Raw genomic sequence first — 14,394 nt, 5'->3', positions numbered from 1 at the left:
AAGTAATTTATGTCCTTTCGATCGACTTCGGGTTTTGGATATTTAGCACGTGACATTTGTTATTTATATATTTGTCAACTTTCGCAATACTTAATTTTCAATGATATTTTAACAAAAAGTGATCTTCCAGTGATATAAATCACTCATTTAACTCAACAAGAGTAACATACAGTAGTTTTTAAAGGTAATATTGATTTAGATTATGGAAAACACTCACACAGACTCTATATATGATTATCTGGTTTATAAATTATACATGTCATACATAAATATCTATTGTACATGCTGTATACTATAGAAAGTAATATAAACCTTAGCCTTAGAAACACAGTGAAAGATAAAGATTACAGTATAATTACCCATGAAATTAAAATTAGACAGGAATGGTCCTGCAGGTCGTATTTTTAACAGTATCACTACTACTGTTGAAGGAAGGAATTGAATTACATGATATACATGTAGAAGCATACGTAATAATAGGCCCTTTCAGTTTCAATGTTTTTCATAATGAAGGTAAAAAATGGTTTGAAATACGGGAAAACATCATTGAAACCGAAAAGTTGCATGGAAACATTCAAAGGATTTCTGAAATTCAGTGGTTGTCGTTTGTTTATGTGTTACATATTTGTTTTTCGTTCATTTTTTTTGTGTATGATTTTACTGTGTTTAATCTAAAGTGATCATAATTTGTATATACATTATACATGTTATATATACAAATAGAGAAAAATAATATTGGCTGTGTATAGCGGTCTATAGCGTGTCAATGCATAACTAAAATTTAACTGATGTTTTCTGCAGAAAGTAATTTATTATTGTACATGTTGTTCTGACATTGTATAAATTGACCCATGACAAATTTTTTATAAAATTTCTAACCTACATGTATATCAGTATAACTTTGGCTTTTTTAAATAAAAGGAATTTTAGCATTCTCTACTATACATTTCAATCACATGTACAAATAACACATATTCTACTATTTCTTCTGATTTGATTCTGTGTATTTTGATCAATGATATCAAGCTAACCCACTAGGTGATTCGTTAATTACATTTTAATGTAATCACAGCTATTATCACAGGTAGTTTTTTTCTCATTTGAGTGATTAAAAAGGTGTCAACATCATCATGATTAATACATTGTAGATGTGGTAGTATGATGTCATGTTCCCAGCTTCACCTAATGTGTCATGCATGTGATAAATAATTTTAAAAAGGTCATAAAAATAAGAGAAAAGCCAAATTAGTTGTAACTTTTCATTGTATACTGAAATTTGACATAAAATTGAGAATGGAAATGGGGAATGTGTCAAAGAGACAACAACCCGACCATAGAGCAGACAACAGAAGAAGGTCACCAACAGGTCTTCAATGCAGGATGAAATTCCCGCACCCAGAGGCTTCCTTCAGCTGGCCCCTAAACAAATATATATACTAGTTCAGTGATAATGAACGCCATACTAACTCCAAATTGTACACAAGAAACTAAATGAGTTTCACTTTCAATGTGACATTCTTTTCCTTTAAATAACTTTACACATACAATTCACGTGTTATCCATCACAAGCTACATTTGTAAGGGGTAAACCCGGTTAAATTGAAGTTCACATGAATACAGATTCAATGAGGTGGAATTATTCACTTGCAAGTGAATAATTCATAATCAATGTTTTTTTAGCTTATTTTGACAAAATGATCCCATAGTGGCTGCTAAAAGCCAATTACAATGTATAATTTCCCTGTTTTCATTTCATTAATGATTGAGCCAAACAAATAAATTATTAGATTTTTTATAAATCTCGTAGCTAGTGCCCCTTTAAATATTTCAAATTATTATTAGTTTTGTAATGTGATTATGTTCCAGTGTTCTCCCCAGATATTTCATTTAGCATCCTGGTAAACAGGGGAAATTGAAATACCATCTTGTTTCTAAAAATTATAGCATCACATCCATAACATAATCTATAACATGTACAAGAAAACCACTTCAGATAGCATCACATTTATAACATTGTAACATAAATTGGATTTTTTTCCTTTGATGTTTTTATGAAATAATTTGCTTAAAAAGTGTGGTGAGGGAAAACCATGGTATATTATATGCAAATTTATGTTGTACCATACTTTGCTAATTAAATATGCAACTCGACTAGAATCCAAAGGAAAAAAGGCGGAGCTTCAGCCATGGTATAACATATTCATTTTCATGTTATTCCATGGCTGAAGCTCCACCTTTTTTTTTTAAATGTATCCGCCTCTAAAATATTTAGGAAGCTGTAAAACATACTAAAAGGTCAAGATCTTCATTTGTTTTCATTTTATAAGAAAAAGCAATAAATTATGAGTATCACATTTCAAGAAACCCTTTTCAAACTATATAGGATTGTTACGAATTTCCTTAATTTTGGAAACAATTACTAAATGTTTCTTCTTTCAGTTTTGAAAAAAATAAAATGTAAAACTATCATTTCCTTTGCGAAAATGCAATTAAATTTCGATTTAAAAAGGGGGGTATCTATACAAAAAGGAATAAATATCGGCTACAAATATCTGTGAAAAAACATGATATAAGGGGACGTACACTATCTATTGTTTTATCATTAAAATTGTGTTTTAATAAATAATCTAATAAAATAACGGAAGAAAAGCATTTTTCAATTAGATGAAAATTCTGTAAAATATGATTAATTTGTATGATACATTGAAAAAGAAAAAAAAACAATTCTTACCGTCATTAGAATAATTATTTAATCCTTGTCGTGGAATCCGACATTTTTGTTTACCTCAGTCTGATGACATTATTTAATTACCTGCGCCTACAATCATACACGGGGCGCAAAACTAAATCCGACATTTTCTTTACTTTCTGCAAATTCCGGGGTTCTATCACATGAAATATACAGACGATCATACACGAAGCGCAAAAGTGACTAGCTTGCGCGAGCTTTCATTTCATTGGATAAAACTGTAACGTGATCAATTTCCAATATTAGTTGAAGGTCTTGAAGCTGTCAATCATTTTATTTATATTACAAATTTTATATACCATGTGTCTTACTCATTAACATATTTAAACAAACTCATCCTTCGGATTCGTTTGTTTAAATATGTTAACTCGTAATAACCAGGTATATATAGTACATAAGGCATTTTTGTATCTGGTGCCAATTTTGGTTCTAAATTTCTCATATGATCTGGCTCATTGATAACCAAACAATTATATATAATACTCATATAGTCCAAAAATATACAAATAGTCATATGACACAGAACATTTATATCTCTAAAGTAGGGATGTCAATGTGTACTCGAGTAACGCTGGATAGTACCAAGTATGGATTACCAAAATGATACTTGACTAATCAGTTTCCTGTTAGAATGTTGTTGCTTTTTTAAGCTTAAACAAAAAAATATTTTTATTGAGAGCACCTGCTGGGAAATTAAATATTAATCAAATATAACAAAAATTAAAATATGATTGGAATGTTTGTGTTTAACTGTTCTTTAAAATTGCTCCAAACAGAGGTAGGATAAATGAACAAGTGCACTTATCCTAGGCCTACATTGTTAGCATATCTTAGTCATTCTCCCACCTCTGTACCCTCAGAGCATATATTTTCATCAGTGGAACTGTTAGTATCTAACAATCTTGAGAAGTTGCCTTATGTTTCAGAAAAAGTTGACAAGATAATACAAACAATTGGTTGCACCCTATGTCCACCCTTTGAAAATTATTGAAGGCATCAGTAAGTTCTAATCATCACCCCTTTGATAAAAAATAAATGTTTTTTTTTTACGTTTCCAAAATACTGATGTTTGTCAGAGTAATCATTTTTTCTTTCGATATTAATATTAATTAATTACTTGATTAGATCATTGTGAACTTACATAACTTAGTACATTGAGTAACTGGCATGGGCTATTAATTATGAAATAAAATTCCTTGGACTATAATCTAGTCAGTTAATCCAACAAGTACTTGATTAGTAAATCTTCACCAAGTTGACATCCCTACTCTAAAGACATTATTTGTTGACTAATGGCATGAGTAAACTTATATCAACCTCAGTAGGCCAGTTATTACATGGCATTAAATTGATACTATTGATATTTTTTTAAATGGATTCAATATTTGAATTAACTAATTAAATATGTATAAACAGATACATAAATACAGACCATATACATATTGATATGAAATGACACCACACTCCAGCCTTACATAATAATAATAATGAAATTGATATAAAATATATGTGTCATGTGTCTCATATTGATTAAATTTTGAACAATATACAATTTAACATACATATGTATATACAGTATTAAAATTTAATCAATTTCCAGCCAAACAAATAAAGATATTTCAAAATTATATTACAAAGTTGTATATAGTGCCTATAAACATGATAAAATGAAGCTAATGATTTTAGAGTAGATCTGGTTCTTCACCTCCTCCTTGACTGGGGCATGCAACCTGTACTTTATTTCTCATATGTATATCCTGAATGACCTTGAAAAACAAATGGCTTTTGTTTACTTTCAACGTTATTTTCTGTGGAAAGACCTATTATATTTGTTCTGATTTTTAAAAAAAAAAATTCTGCTAAATTTTGTTCTTGCTTGTAATTTTTGTTTCCCAACATGTCACTTTAATAGATATTTGGTATATGTTATCGAAAAGTTTAATCACTTTTAGATTTGGAATTGCTAAGCAGAACAATTTTTTTTTGTAAGAGTTATCTCCCCAGGCGCGGTTTTTTTCTTGTGTGTGCATCTCCTTTGCATTCGTAAAAGATTACCACAGTAAAAGATTACAACAGATTTATTTTTCCAAATTACCCCAAGTGGTAAAGAGATTCCATATGAGAGTTATTTCCCTTTATGCATTTGATATTATTATAAGTGATCTGCATTTGTAATTGGTAGACCTTTAGTGATATAGACCTAGTATCTTTTGATTTGAGTCCAGAATAACAGAAAATTAGGTCAAGGTCAAGGTCATATTCAAAATTTTAAGGTTAATTTGAAGTTCTAGATTTTGACCTTTGCTTTTACTTCCTATATGTGTACATGATAAAGCCATGGGACATTTTGCATTCGGTTGCTATTTTGCACTGGAAATGACATCTTAAACTGGATATTGTTATTTTCATATCAAGTGTATAGTTTCAGTTGGAAAGACTTTCAATTATTCTCTGAGCAATTGGTTTTTCATTTGTATATACATTTGTTTACTCTTCTTTATATCAAATGACAAATGATAATTTCTGATAGTTTTTGTATTTTCACCAATCATGCTAATTAGGATAAGGATATGAAATATGAAAATCAATCAATGATATATGATAAGATATTATAATCAGGGGAATTAATTCATGTTATAACACTGTACATCCTACAGGATGGTCTGGGTGGGGTTTACAGAAAAGAGTATAATAAGCTTAGGAATAAGGAAAAGAGAAAAAGGGGCAAACAAATATATAACATGTATAATGGAAATTAATGGTAAAAGTAAAATTGAAGAATAAAGAAAATGGCCTGTTAAAGAAAAATACTGAAATTGAGCCCCCTCCGTAACCTCATATACATGTAGCAAAAAAATATAAACAATAAAATATTTCCTTGTTTTAGTTTTAATTGAAATGAATAGGATTTTCAATTTCAATGAAAATGAATGATACCTTACAGCTCTCAGTTAAACAAGGCCTTAGAAACAGATTAATCAAATCAGATATATGGATAAATATAAAGTAAAATTATTGATCCAAGCATATTTATATTGCCTCCGAGGGAATTGTCCAATATATTGCTGTATAATGTTTCTGTGTAGATTCCTAATGATATAATTTGTTATCCTACTTGATGTAAACATGGCTGAGTTATTTACGCTGTTCATGTTTGGATACAGGAAAAAGAAAAATAACATCATGCCCTTTGTAAGTTTTTACGTGCTTGGGTGGACAATTTCTCTTTAAATATTATTCTTTATCATTGTATATGATCATTGATGGTTTTTTATTCCGATTTGATCAATTTAAGTTCGTTTGTTTTGTATGTTTATTTATATTCTTTGAATTAGATATATTGACAAAGGTCAATGTTGATATGGAGGGTCAATATATCAATATCATACACTAGGGATATTAGTTATATTAGTCCACGGTAATGTCTGACAAGTCAAGGTAAAGCATGAGATTTTTCAGTAATGTCAGAAAACAAGCAGCGGAAAATTCAACATTCACATCAAAACATTGTGTTCATGTTTCCATAATTTGGCATTGGTCACCAGACTTGACTACTAACTTTTCATGTTTTCATCATAATCTGAGAGTTTTTAATATACGAAGCAAAACTTTTCAACCACATGTTTTAAATACTTTTCTAACGTTATTATACAAAAATATCATCCTATTTTTGTTAGAAAAAAGATGTCATAGTACTTGCCAAACATCAGGGACACTAATATTCTTGATTGTAATGCTTTGCTACCTTTGATTTCTTTGAGAATATTTAGCGTGATTCCATATTCACTCCGATTTGGTGGCTTTCAATGCAAAGTCACGACTTACAAGGTGACAACAAAGCCAAAGAGCTTCCCACTGAATTCTATTGATGACAATGCAACATTTTATATTCTTCTCTGGCATTTCTTGGCCATTCTATAAAATACTGTGAATTCAGAAATTATATAAATGCAAGGTTTTTATTCATATGACTGGATGAGATCACAATAAAAGTCCTGAATTTACAGTATAATTTGTTAGGATAAAGCAAAGGAGTAAGTATGGTAAGGGCCATATTTGGCCCAAATTTTAAAGTTCATAGTTACAAGACAATAAATGTTTTTAGTTGCCTTAAAAACATGTGAGAAAGTTAAACAGAACTGTTTTTGTCAAAGTTTAATTCTAACACGTTGATTTTTACCTCCCAAAAAGGTCAAAATAAGGGATTTTGGTGAAGTTTGGTAAAATCAGCTGGATTTCAACCAAACAAGGGACCAGGAAACATAGAGCACAGTCGTCGACAAACTTAATATTCAAATAAGACATGTGAAATGTCTTCACAGACATTATTTTAAAAGATCTTTGTTGTCGACGTATGCGCTCTATGTTTCCTGTCCAATAATCTATGGAAATTTTCCCATTTTCAATGATTTTTTCGTGAAAAATCAATATAAGTACAACTTGTGACGTCATAATGAAATGCAGAAACGTAAGATTTTCAACAAAATGGCTGATTATCTATCTAGTCACTTAATTAGCTTTAATCTATTGTGATATTGGTCAATAAATCTGAATTTGAAATTTATGCTAAAAAAGTGGGCCATTTTAAGACCTTACCGACATACTCCTTTATACCAGATCAGACTTGTAAAATATTTTTTTATATTTTATTTTAAAACCTGACAGACTGGTAACATCATTATTGTAAATAACCAGTTATATATATGTTTTGAATATTTTTAGGTAAAAATATTCTTGGATGATTGGGTGAATGGGACACCATGTCTCCAAAGATAAAAAAAGGTCATCGAATAACCTGACGACACCAAAAGGAAAAAAGTCCGCCAAAAAACCAGGTGGTTTGTTATCCTCTTCAAAGGGGGCAGGTCAGCCCAAAGGTGCTACTCAAACATCAAAGACGGAATCATCAAAAAAGAAAATGCCTTTCTTAAGATTTCAAAGTTCACAAGCCAAGAAACGCTATCAGGACCAAATGTTTGAGGTATTATAATGTGTAATTTGATTATTTTACAAACTGTTACATGTAACCACTTTCACTTTGTTTAAAACCCAACCAAAAAGTAGAAAACAGCTGAAGGCCACAAATGACAATTAGTCTTCAAAATATTTTAGAATATCCTGCAACCAGAGGCGTGCTTCAGCTGGCCACTAAACAAAAATGTGTACTAGTTCAGTGATAATGAACACCCTATGAACACCATTACACACACACAGACTCCAATTGCACAAAGATGAGATGAACTACAAGGATATCATGTGACCAAAGATGTTTAAATGAAAAGAAAAGAAGTTTTTACAATGTTGTTTTTTCACTCATTTTGAATAAACTGTCTTATAATTCAGTTGCTATGTTTAGGTGCTGTACAATGACTGCATTAACACCTAAATGCATTGACAATCAAAAAATTGGCAGTCAACCTATAGGAATTAGGTCTGATTTACCTATTTGGATAAAACTGAGCTGACCTGTGATTGGTCACCTCTCCCACTTGGCATGCACTTATCAAAATCATTGTTCGTGAGGAGATTTTAGTGTGATAGAACATATCTACCAAACAATAAAGCAAAAATTGTTTTATATACAACCAAAAAACACTACCACTGAGCTCCTTTTTCCATAATGTTTGTTTTTGTTTTTCTTAATACAGGCTGAAAATAACCCAGAACCAAATATTGATGTTTCCAATTGTGAACTTGATGAGGTAAGTAAAAATTAACAATTTTTTTACAGTTGAAATCATATTGGTTTTAACCTATTTTCTTTTCTGTTCTTTATTTTAATTCTATGAACTTCTGTTAAAAAATTATATAACTTAAAAGGGAAAACTACTAGATTCAAAATTCAAGCAAATGAAAGACAGAGATAACCAACCCAAAGTTTTTGTCAGTCACAAAACAATAAAAAGTATAATGAAAGATACTTACTTAGGGAGCTACCATTTGATTTTTATGGGGGGGCTAGGATGAAATTTGAAAAAAATAGGCAGGACAGGAGTTTTGAGTTGAAAAAAAGGCAGGATGAGACACTTGCAAAAAAAAAAAAGTCAGGACGACAATTTAGGTAAAAAAAGTCAGGATAAACTAAAAAAAAAAGGCAGGACCAAACAGAGTGAAAAATAAAAAGGCAGGACAGAGATTACAGCTAAAAAAAAATACAGGACAAAATTTTTCATCCTAGCCCCCCCATACAAATCAAATGGTAGCTCCCTTATGTTTTAATGCACATTGTTTAACCAAACATAAAGTATTTATGTGCTAAAATGCTCCATCTATTTTGAACAAATGTGTAAATAACTGAGAACTTCAAATTATTTACACTTCAACATTAGCCTTTACTTTCTATATACAATAAAACAAACACAAGTTTGGATACTGAATGGCGCAGTGACCACCTCAAATTTTATTTCTTATACAATATGTATCTGATCTGGTCTAGTCCATCAAAAACACAAGATGTCAGAATCTTGGACAATATGTTCTGCAACAAAATAATCTACAAAATAAATACAACACATTTAAATACTGTTCTATATAAAACTTGAATACAAATATTTTGTATACAAAAAAAACAAACTACCCAGTCCTCGATAACTAAAAACCCGTGCAATTTACTTTTATACTGACCGCCAAACCAGTTAACGGCAATAGTATACAACTTATACAAAATCTCCTTTATAAAATTAATGCGCAATCTTTCAAATACCTTCCGCATACCGCACATAAATTCATTTCTGATACTTTACTGTACTTGCATATGCTTAGATTAAATGCTGAAATTACAGTTACAAATATCTGCATGGTCCTGGGTAGAGTTGTAAACTTATTGGGTTTGCTTTGTGTTTCAGATACCAGATGATTTATATTCAGCATGTAACTACTTACAGAAAGAGGTCAGTCATTTTTGATTTTATAACATGTTTCAATATTCAATATGGATATATGTTACTGATTTAATACAACTATATGAATGAAAAGAAGAGTGGGATCAACATCAATGAGACAGCCAAATACCACAAAATTAATAGACATCTAGAGGTCAACATATACATGATATATAGTCTTCAAGAATAGACAAGTGTTGATAATATATCAAGCTTTAAATATCCCTGAATCTTTAATAGTTACTGGGGATTCATTATTATTCGTGGGATATCAATTTTCGCGGAGTTCGTGGGTGCTTGTATGCAAACTTTGGCTAAACCTCTAAATCAAATATCCACGAAAATACAATTTTTCCTGAGTCCACAAAAATTGATATCCATGAAAATAAATGAATCCACAGTATGCATAAAGTGTATGAAACTATATAAAGATCTGCCAAAATGATCTCAGTAGAAAGAAAAACCATTAAGATATGATAAAAGTTTTGGGACAGGAACATGTGTGGTTTAAGTACATAAGTACTACCATTCCATACAACAATATGGTATTTTTCCTATTCATCCTTATAAGCTCTGTTTGTTTTTTGTTCCTTTGAAAATTGCTTTAAAGCAATGCTTTATCAGTCTATTTGTCAATTTTAAATTAAATTGAAAATAAGGTTCATTTCATTATTCCATGTTCTGCTCAACTATTGAGGAAACAAAAATCATTTGTGCTTTGTTTATATGTTTTCAGGCCTTATTATTGAATAACAACTGGTTATCTGGAATTGACAAACCAGACAGATTAAATGATTTTAGGACACTCAGGGTAAGGTTATGTAGGAATAGAAATACAAAAGATACTGTAAATACAGAAATTATTACAAGGTTTTTATTAACCCTTTCCTCCATAGTGACGCCTTTTGACGCCACCACCTTTACTCCATAATGAAGCCTTTTGATGCCTGTGTAGTACCTCAGTTGAAACCCTTTGACTACAAAGTGTCTGCAGTAGACTTAATTAAATTTGTATCCAATATGAAAAGGAATATCGTAGGAATATCTGACTTTAATTTATTTGATGAATTATTTGTTTTTCACAATGCATTAATACTTTAAAGCATATTTTTAGCATTTTATTGAAAAATCCTTATGCGAATCAAGTATGCAAAAAAAAAAATCCAATGGAGGAAAGGGTTAATGTGAATATTGTGACTGGCTGTATTGAGTATTGCAATAATAAAGTAATAAGAACTTGCATTTTGGTCCCTGATGCATTTATCCGTATGCATATTATTTTGGTATCTGATGCATTTATCCGTATGCATATTATTTTGGTATCTGATGCATTTATCCGTATGCATATTATTTTGGTATCTGATACATTTATCCGTATGCATATTATTTTGGTATCTGATGCATTTATCCGTATGCATTTTATTTTGGTATCTGATGCATTTATCCGTATGCATATTATTTTGGTATCTGATGCGTTTACCGTTTTCATATTATTTTGGTATCTGATGCATTTATCCGTATGCATATTATTTTGGTATCTGATGCGTTTACTGTATGCATATTATTTTGAAATCACAATAATTAATCACACATTTCTTTTCATTCTTCCAAATATGCAATAATAAATGAACACATTAATTTCTGAATTTACAATACTCATCTACAAGATATGACCGTCTGCCAATTAGAAATGCGTATGAGTTCTAGGTTTACAGCACAGAGTTATGGACGACATCAAAAGATCAATGTAGGATAAAAAACTTAAATCAAATAGTTTGGGGTTGGCGGGGGGGTTAAAATTCTGCAAGTTTTGTATATCTAAAATCGATTTTTACATATATCCCTATTGGTAAATCAATATTTCCCAAAATGGGCAAATTAAGTTAAGAGGGGGGTGGGGGGGTCAGTGAAAAAACTATGTGAATTAAGTTTTTTAACCTTCATTGAACTTTTGATGTCGTCCCTTACTAGTGTAACAGTATTTTTAGCTCACCTGGCCCGAAGGGCCAAGTGAGCTTTTCCCATCACTTGGCGTCCGGCGTCCGGCGTCCGGCGTCCGTCGTCCGTCGTCCGTCGTCGTCGTCCGTCGTTAACTTTTACAAAAATCTTCTCCTCTGAAACTACTGGGCTAATTTCAACCAAACTTGGTTACAATCATCATTGGGGTATCTAGTTTAAAAATTGTGTTCGGTGACCCCGCCAACCAACCAAGATGGCCGCCATGGCTAAAAATAGAACATGGGGGTAAAATGCAGTTTTTGGCTTATAACTCAAAAACCAAAGCATTTAGAGCAAATCTGACATGGGGTTAAATTGTTTATCAGGTCAAGATCTAACTGCCCTGAAATTTTCAGATGAATCGGACAACCCGTTGTTAGGTTGCTGCCCCTGAATTGGTAATTTTAAGAAAATTTTTGCTGTTTTTGATTATTATCTTGAATATTATTATAGATAGAGATAAACTGTAAATAGCAAAAATGTTAAACAAAGTAAGAATTACAAATAAGTCAACAGGTCCAAAATGGTCAGTTGACCCCTTTAGGAGTTATTGCCCTTTATAGTCAATTTTTAACCATTTTTCGTAAATCTTAGTTATCTTTTACAAAAATCTTCTCCTCTGAAACTACTGGGCCAAATTTAACCAAATATGGCCAAAATCATAATTAGGGTATTTAGTTTAAAAATTGTGTCCGGTGACCCCCACAACAAACCAAGATGGCCACCATGGCTAAAAATAGAACATAGGGGTAAAATGCAGTTTTTGGCTTATAACTCAAAAACCAAAGCAATTAGAGCAAATCTGACAGGATGAAAGTTGTTTATTAGGTCAAGATCTAACTGTCCTGAAATTTTCAGATGAATCGGACAACCCTTTGTTAGGTTGCTGCCCCTGAATTGGTAATTTTAAGGAAATTTTTGCTATTTTTGGTTATTATCTTGAATATTATTATAGATAGAGATAAACTGTAAATAGAAAAAATGTTTAGCAAAGTAAGATTTACAAATAAGTCAACAGGTCCAAAATGGTCAGTTGACCCCTTTAGGAGTTATTGTCCTTTATAGTCAATTTTTAACCATTTTTTTCGTAAATCTTAGTTATATTTTACAAAAATCTTCTCCTCTGAAACTACTGGGCCAAATAAAAGCAAACTTGGCCACAATCATCATTGGGGTATCTAGTTTAAAAAATGTGTCCAGTGACCCAGCCAACCAACCAAGATGGCCGCCATGGCTAAAAATAGAACATAGGAGTAAAATGCAGTTTTGGGCTTATAACTTAAAAACCAAAGCATTTAGAGCAAATCTGACAGTGGAAAAAATTGTTTATCAAGTCCAGATCTATCTGCTCTAAAATTTTCAGATGAATTGGACAACTGGTTGTTAGGTTGCTGCCCCTGAATTGGTAATTTTAAGGATATTTTACTGTTTTTTGTTATTATCTTGAATACTATTATAGATAGAGATAATCTGTAAACAGCAATAATGTTCAGAAAAGTAAGATTTACAAATAAGTCAACGTGACTGAAATGGTCAATTGACCCCCTAAGGAGTTATTGTCCTTTATAGTCAATTTTTTAAAATTTTCATAAAATTTGTAAATTTTTACTAACATTTTCCACTGAAACTACTTGGCCAAGTTCATTATAGATAAAGATAATTGTAAGCAGCAAGAATGTTCAGTAAAGTAAGATGTACAAACACTTCACCATCACTAAAACACAATTTTTCATGAATCTATCTGCGTCCTTTGTTTAATATTCACATATACCAAGGTGAGCGACACAGGCTCTTTAGAGCCTCTAGTTCGTAAATTAAAGTAATCTTTTACAAAAATCTTCTCCTCTGAAACTACTGGGCCAAATTAATCCAAACTTGGCCACAATCATCTTTGGGGTATCTAGTTTAAAAAATGTGTGGCATGACCTGGTCAACCAACCAAGATGGCCGCCACCGCTAAAAATAGAACATAGGGGTAAAATGCAGTTTTTGGCTTATAACTCAAAAACCAAAGCATTTTGAGGAAATCTGACATGGAATAAAAATGTTTATCAGGTCAAGATCTATCTGCCCTGAAATTTTCAGATGAATCGGTCAATCGGTTGTTGGGTTGCTGCCCCTGAGTTGGTAATTTTGAGGAAATTTTGCTGTTTTTGGTTATTATCTTGAATATTATTATAGATAGAGATAAATTGTAAACAGCAATAATGTTCAGCAAAGTAAGATCTACAAATAAGTCAAATGACCAAAATGGTCAGTTGACCCCTTAAGGAGTTATTGCCCTTTATAGTCAATTTTTAACAATTTTCATTAATTTGGTAAATTTATGTAAATTTTTACCAAATATAGTTCTCTGTTACTAATGGGCAAAGTTCATTATAGATATAATTGTAAGAAGCAAAATCGTTCAGTAAAGAAAGAACTTCAAACACATCACCATCACCAAAATACAATTTTGTCATGAATCCATTTGTGTCCTTTGTTTAATATGCACATAGACCAAGGTGAGCGACACAGGCTCTTTAGAGCCTCTAGTATTTGATCTTAAATTTATCTTGTTAGCACAAGCAACAGTTTGGATAAAAAGTGAGCAACTAGTGCTGTATAAAGTGGTTGCATATTCTACTAAGTATCAATCAGAAATATTAGAAAACTTGTACAATTTTGTTAATACATGTATGTGATAATTTCACTTATGATGAATTGTACAAAAGTTATATACTTAGATAATTTAAAAACTTTCATGGAATTATTAAAACAATTATT

At 31.2% G+C, this 14,394-nt stretch overlaps 1 protein-coding gene across 2 annotated transcripts in view; it reads left to right on the top strand.

The window, feature by feature from the left end:
• The first annotated feature begins 29 nt into the window (after window positions 1–29).
• Window positions 30–14,394, top strand: part of LOC139511554 (E3 ubiquitin-protein ligase LRSAM1-like) — a 44,740-nt gene continuing 30,375 nt past the window's right edge. Inside the window, exons 1-5 of one of the 2 annotated variants that reach the window (XM_071298385.1) lie at window positions 30–184; window positions 7,472–7,730; window positions 8,398–8,451; window positions 9,595–9,639; window positions 10,367–10,441. In XM_071298385.1, the coding sequence (XP_071154486.1) occupies window positions 7,500–7,730; window positions 8,398–8,451; window positions 9,595–9,639; window positions 10,367–10,441 (405 nt within the window). In that variant the 5' untranslated portion in view covers window positions 30–184; window positions 7,472–7,499. Of the gene's footprint in view, window positions 185–5,869; window positions 5,942–7,471; window positions 7,731–8,397; window positions 8,452–9,594; window positions 9,640–10,366; window positions 10,442–14,394 lie in introns of those variants that run through there. The other variant, XM_071298386.1, reaches the window with a different exon arrangement.

The sequence above is a fragment of the Mytilus edulis genome, chromosome 2, assembly GCF_963676685.1.
Source record: "Mytilus edulis chromosome 2, xbMytEdul2.2, whole genome shotgun sequence".
NCBI lineage: Eukaryota > Metazoa > Mollusca > Bivalvia > Mytilida > Mytilidae > Mytilus > Mytilus edulis.
This window is presented reverse-complemented; position numbering and strand designations above follow the sequence as displayed.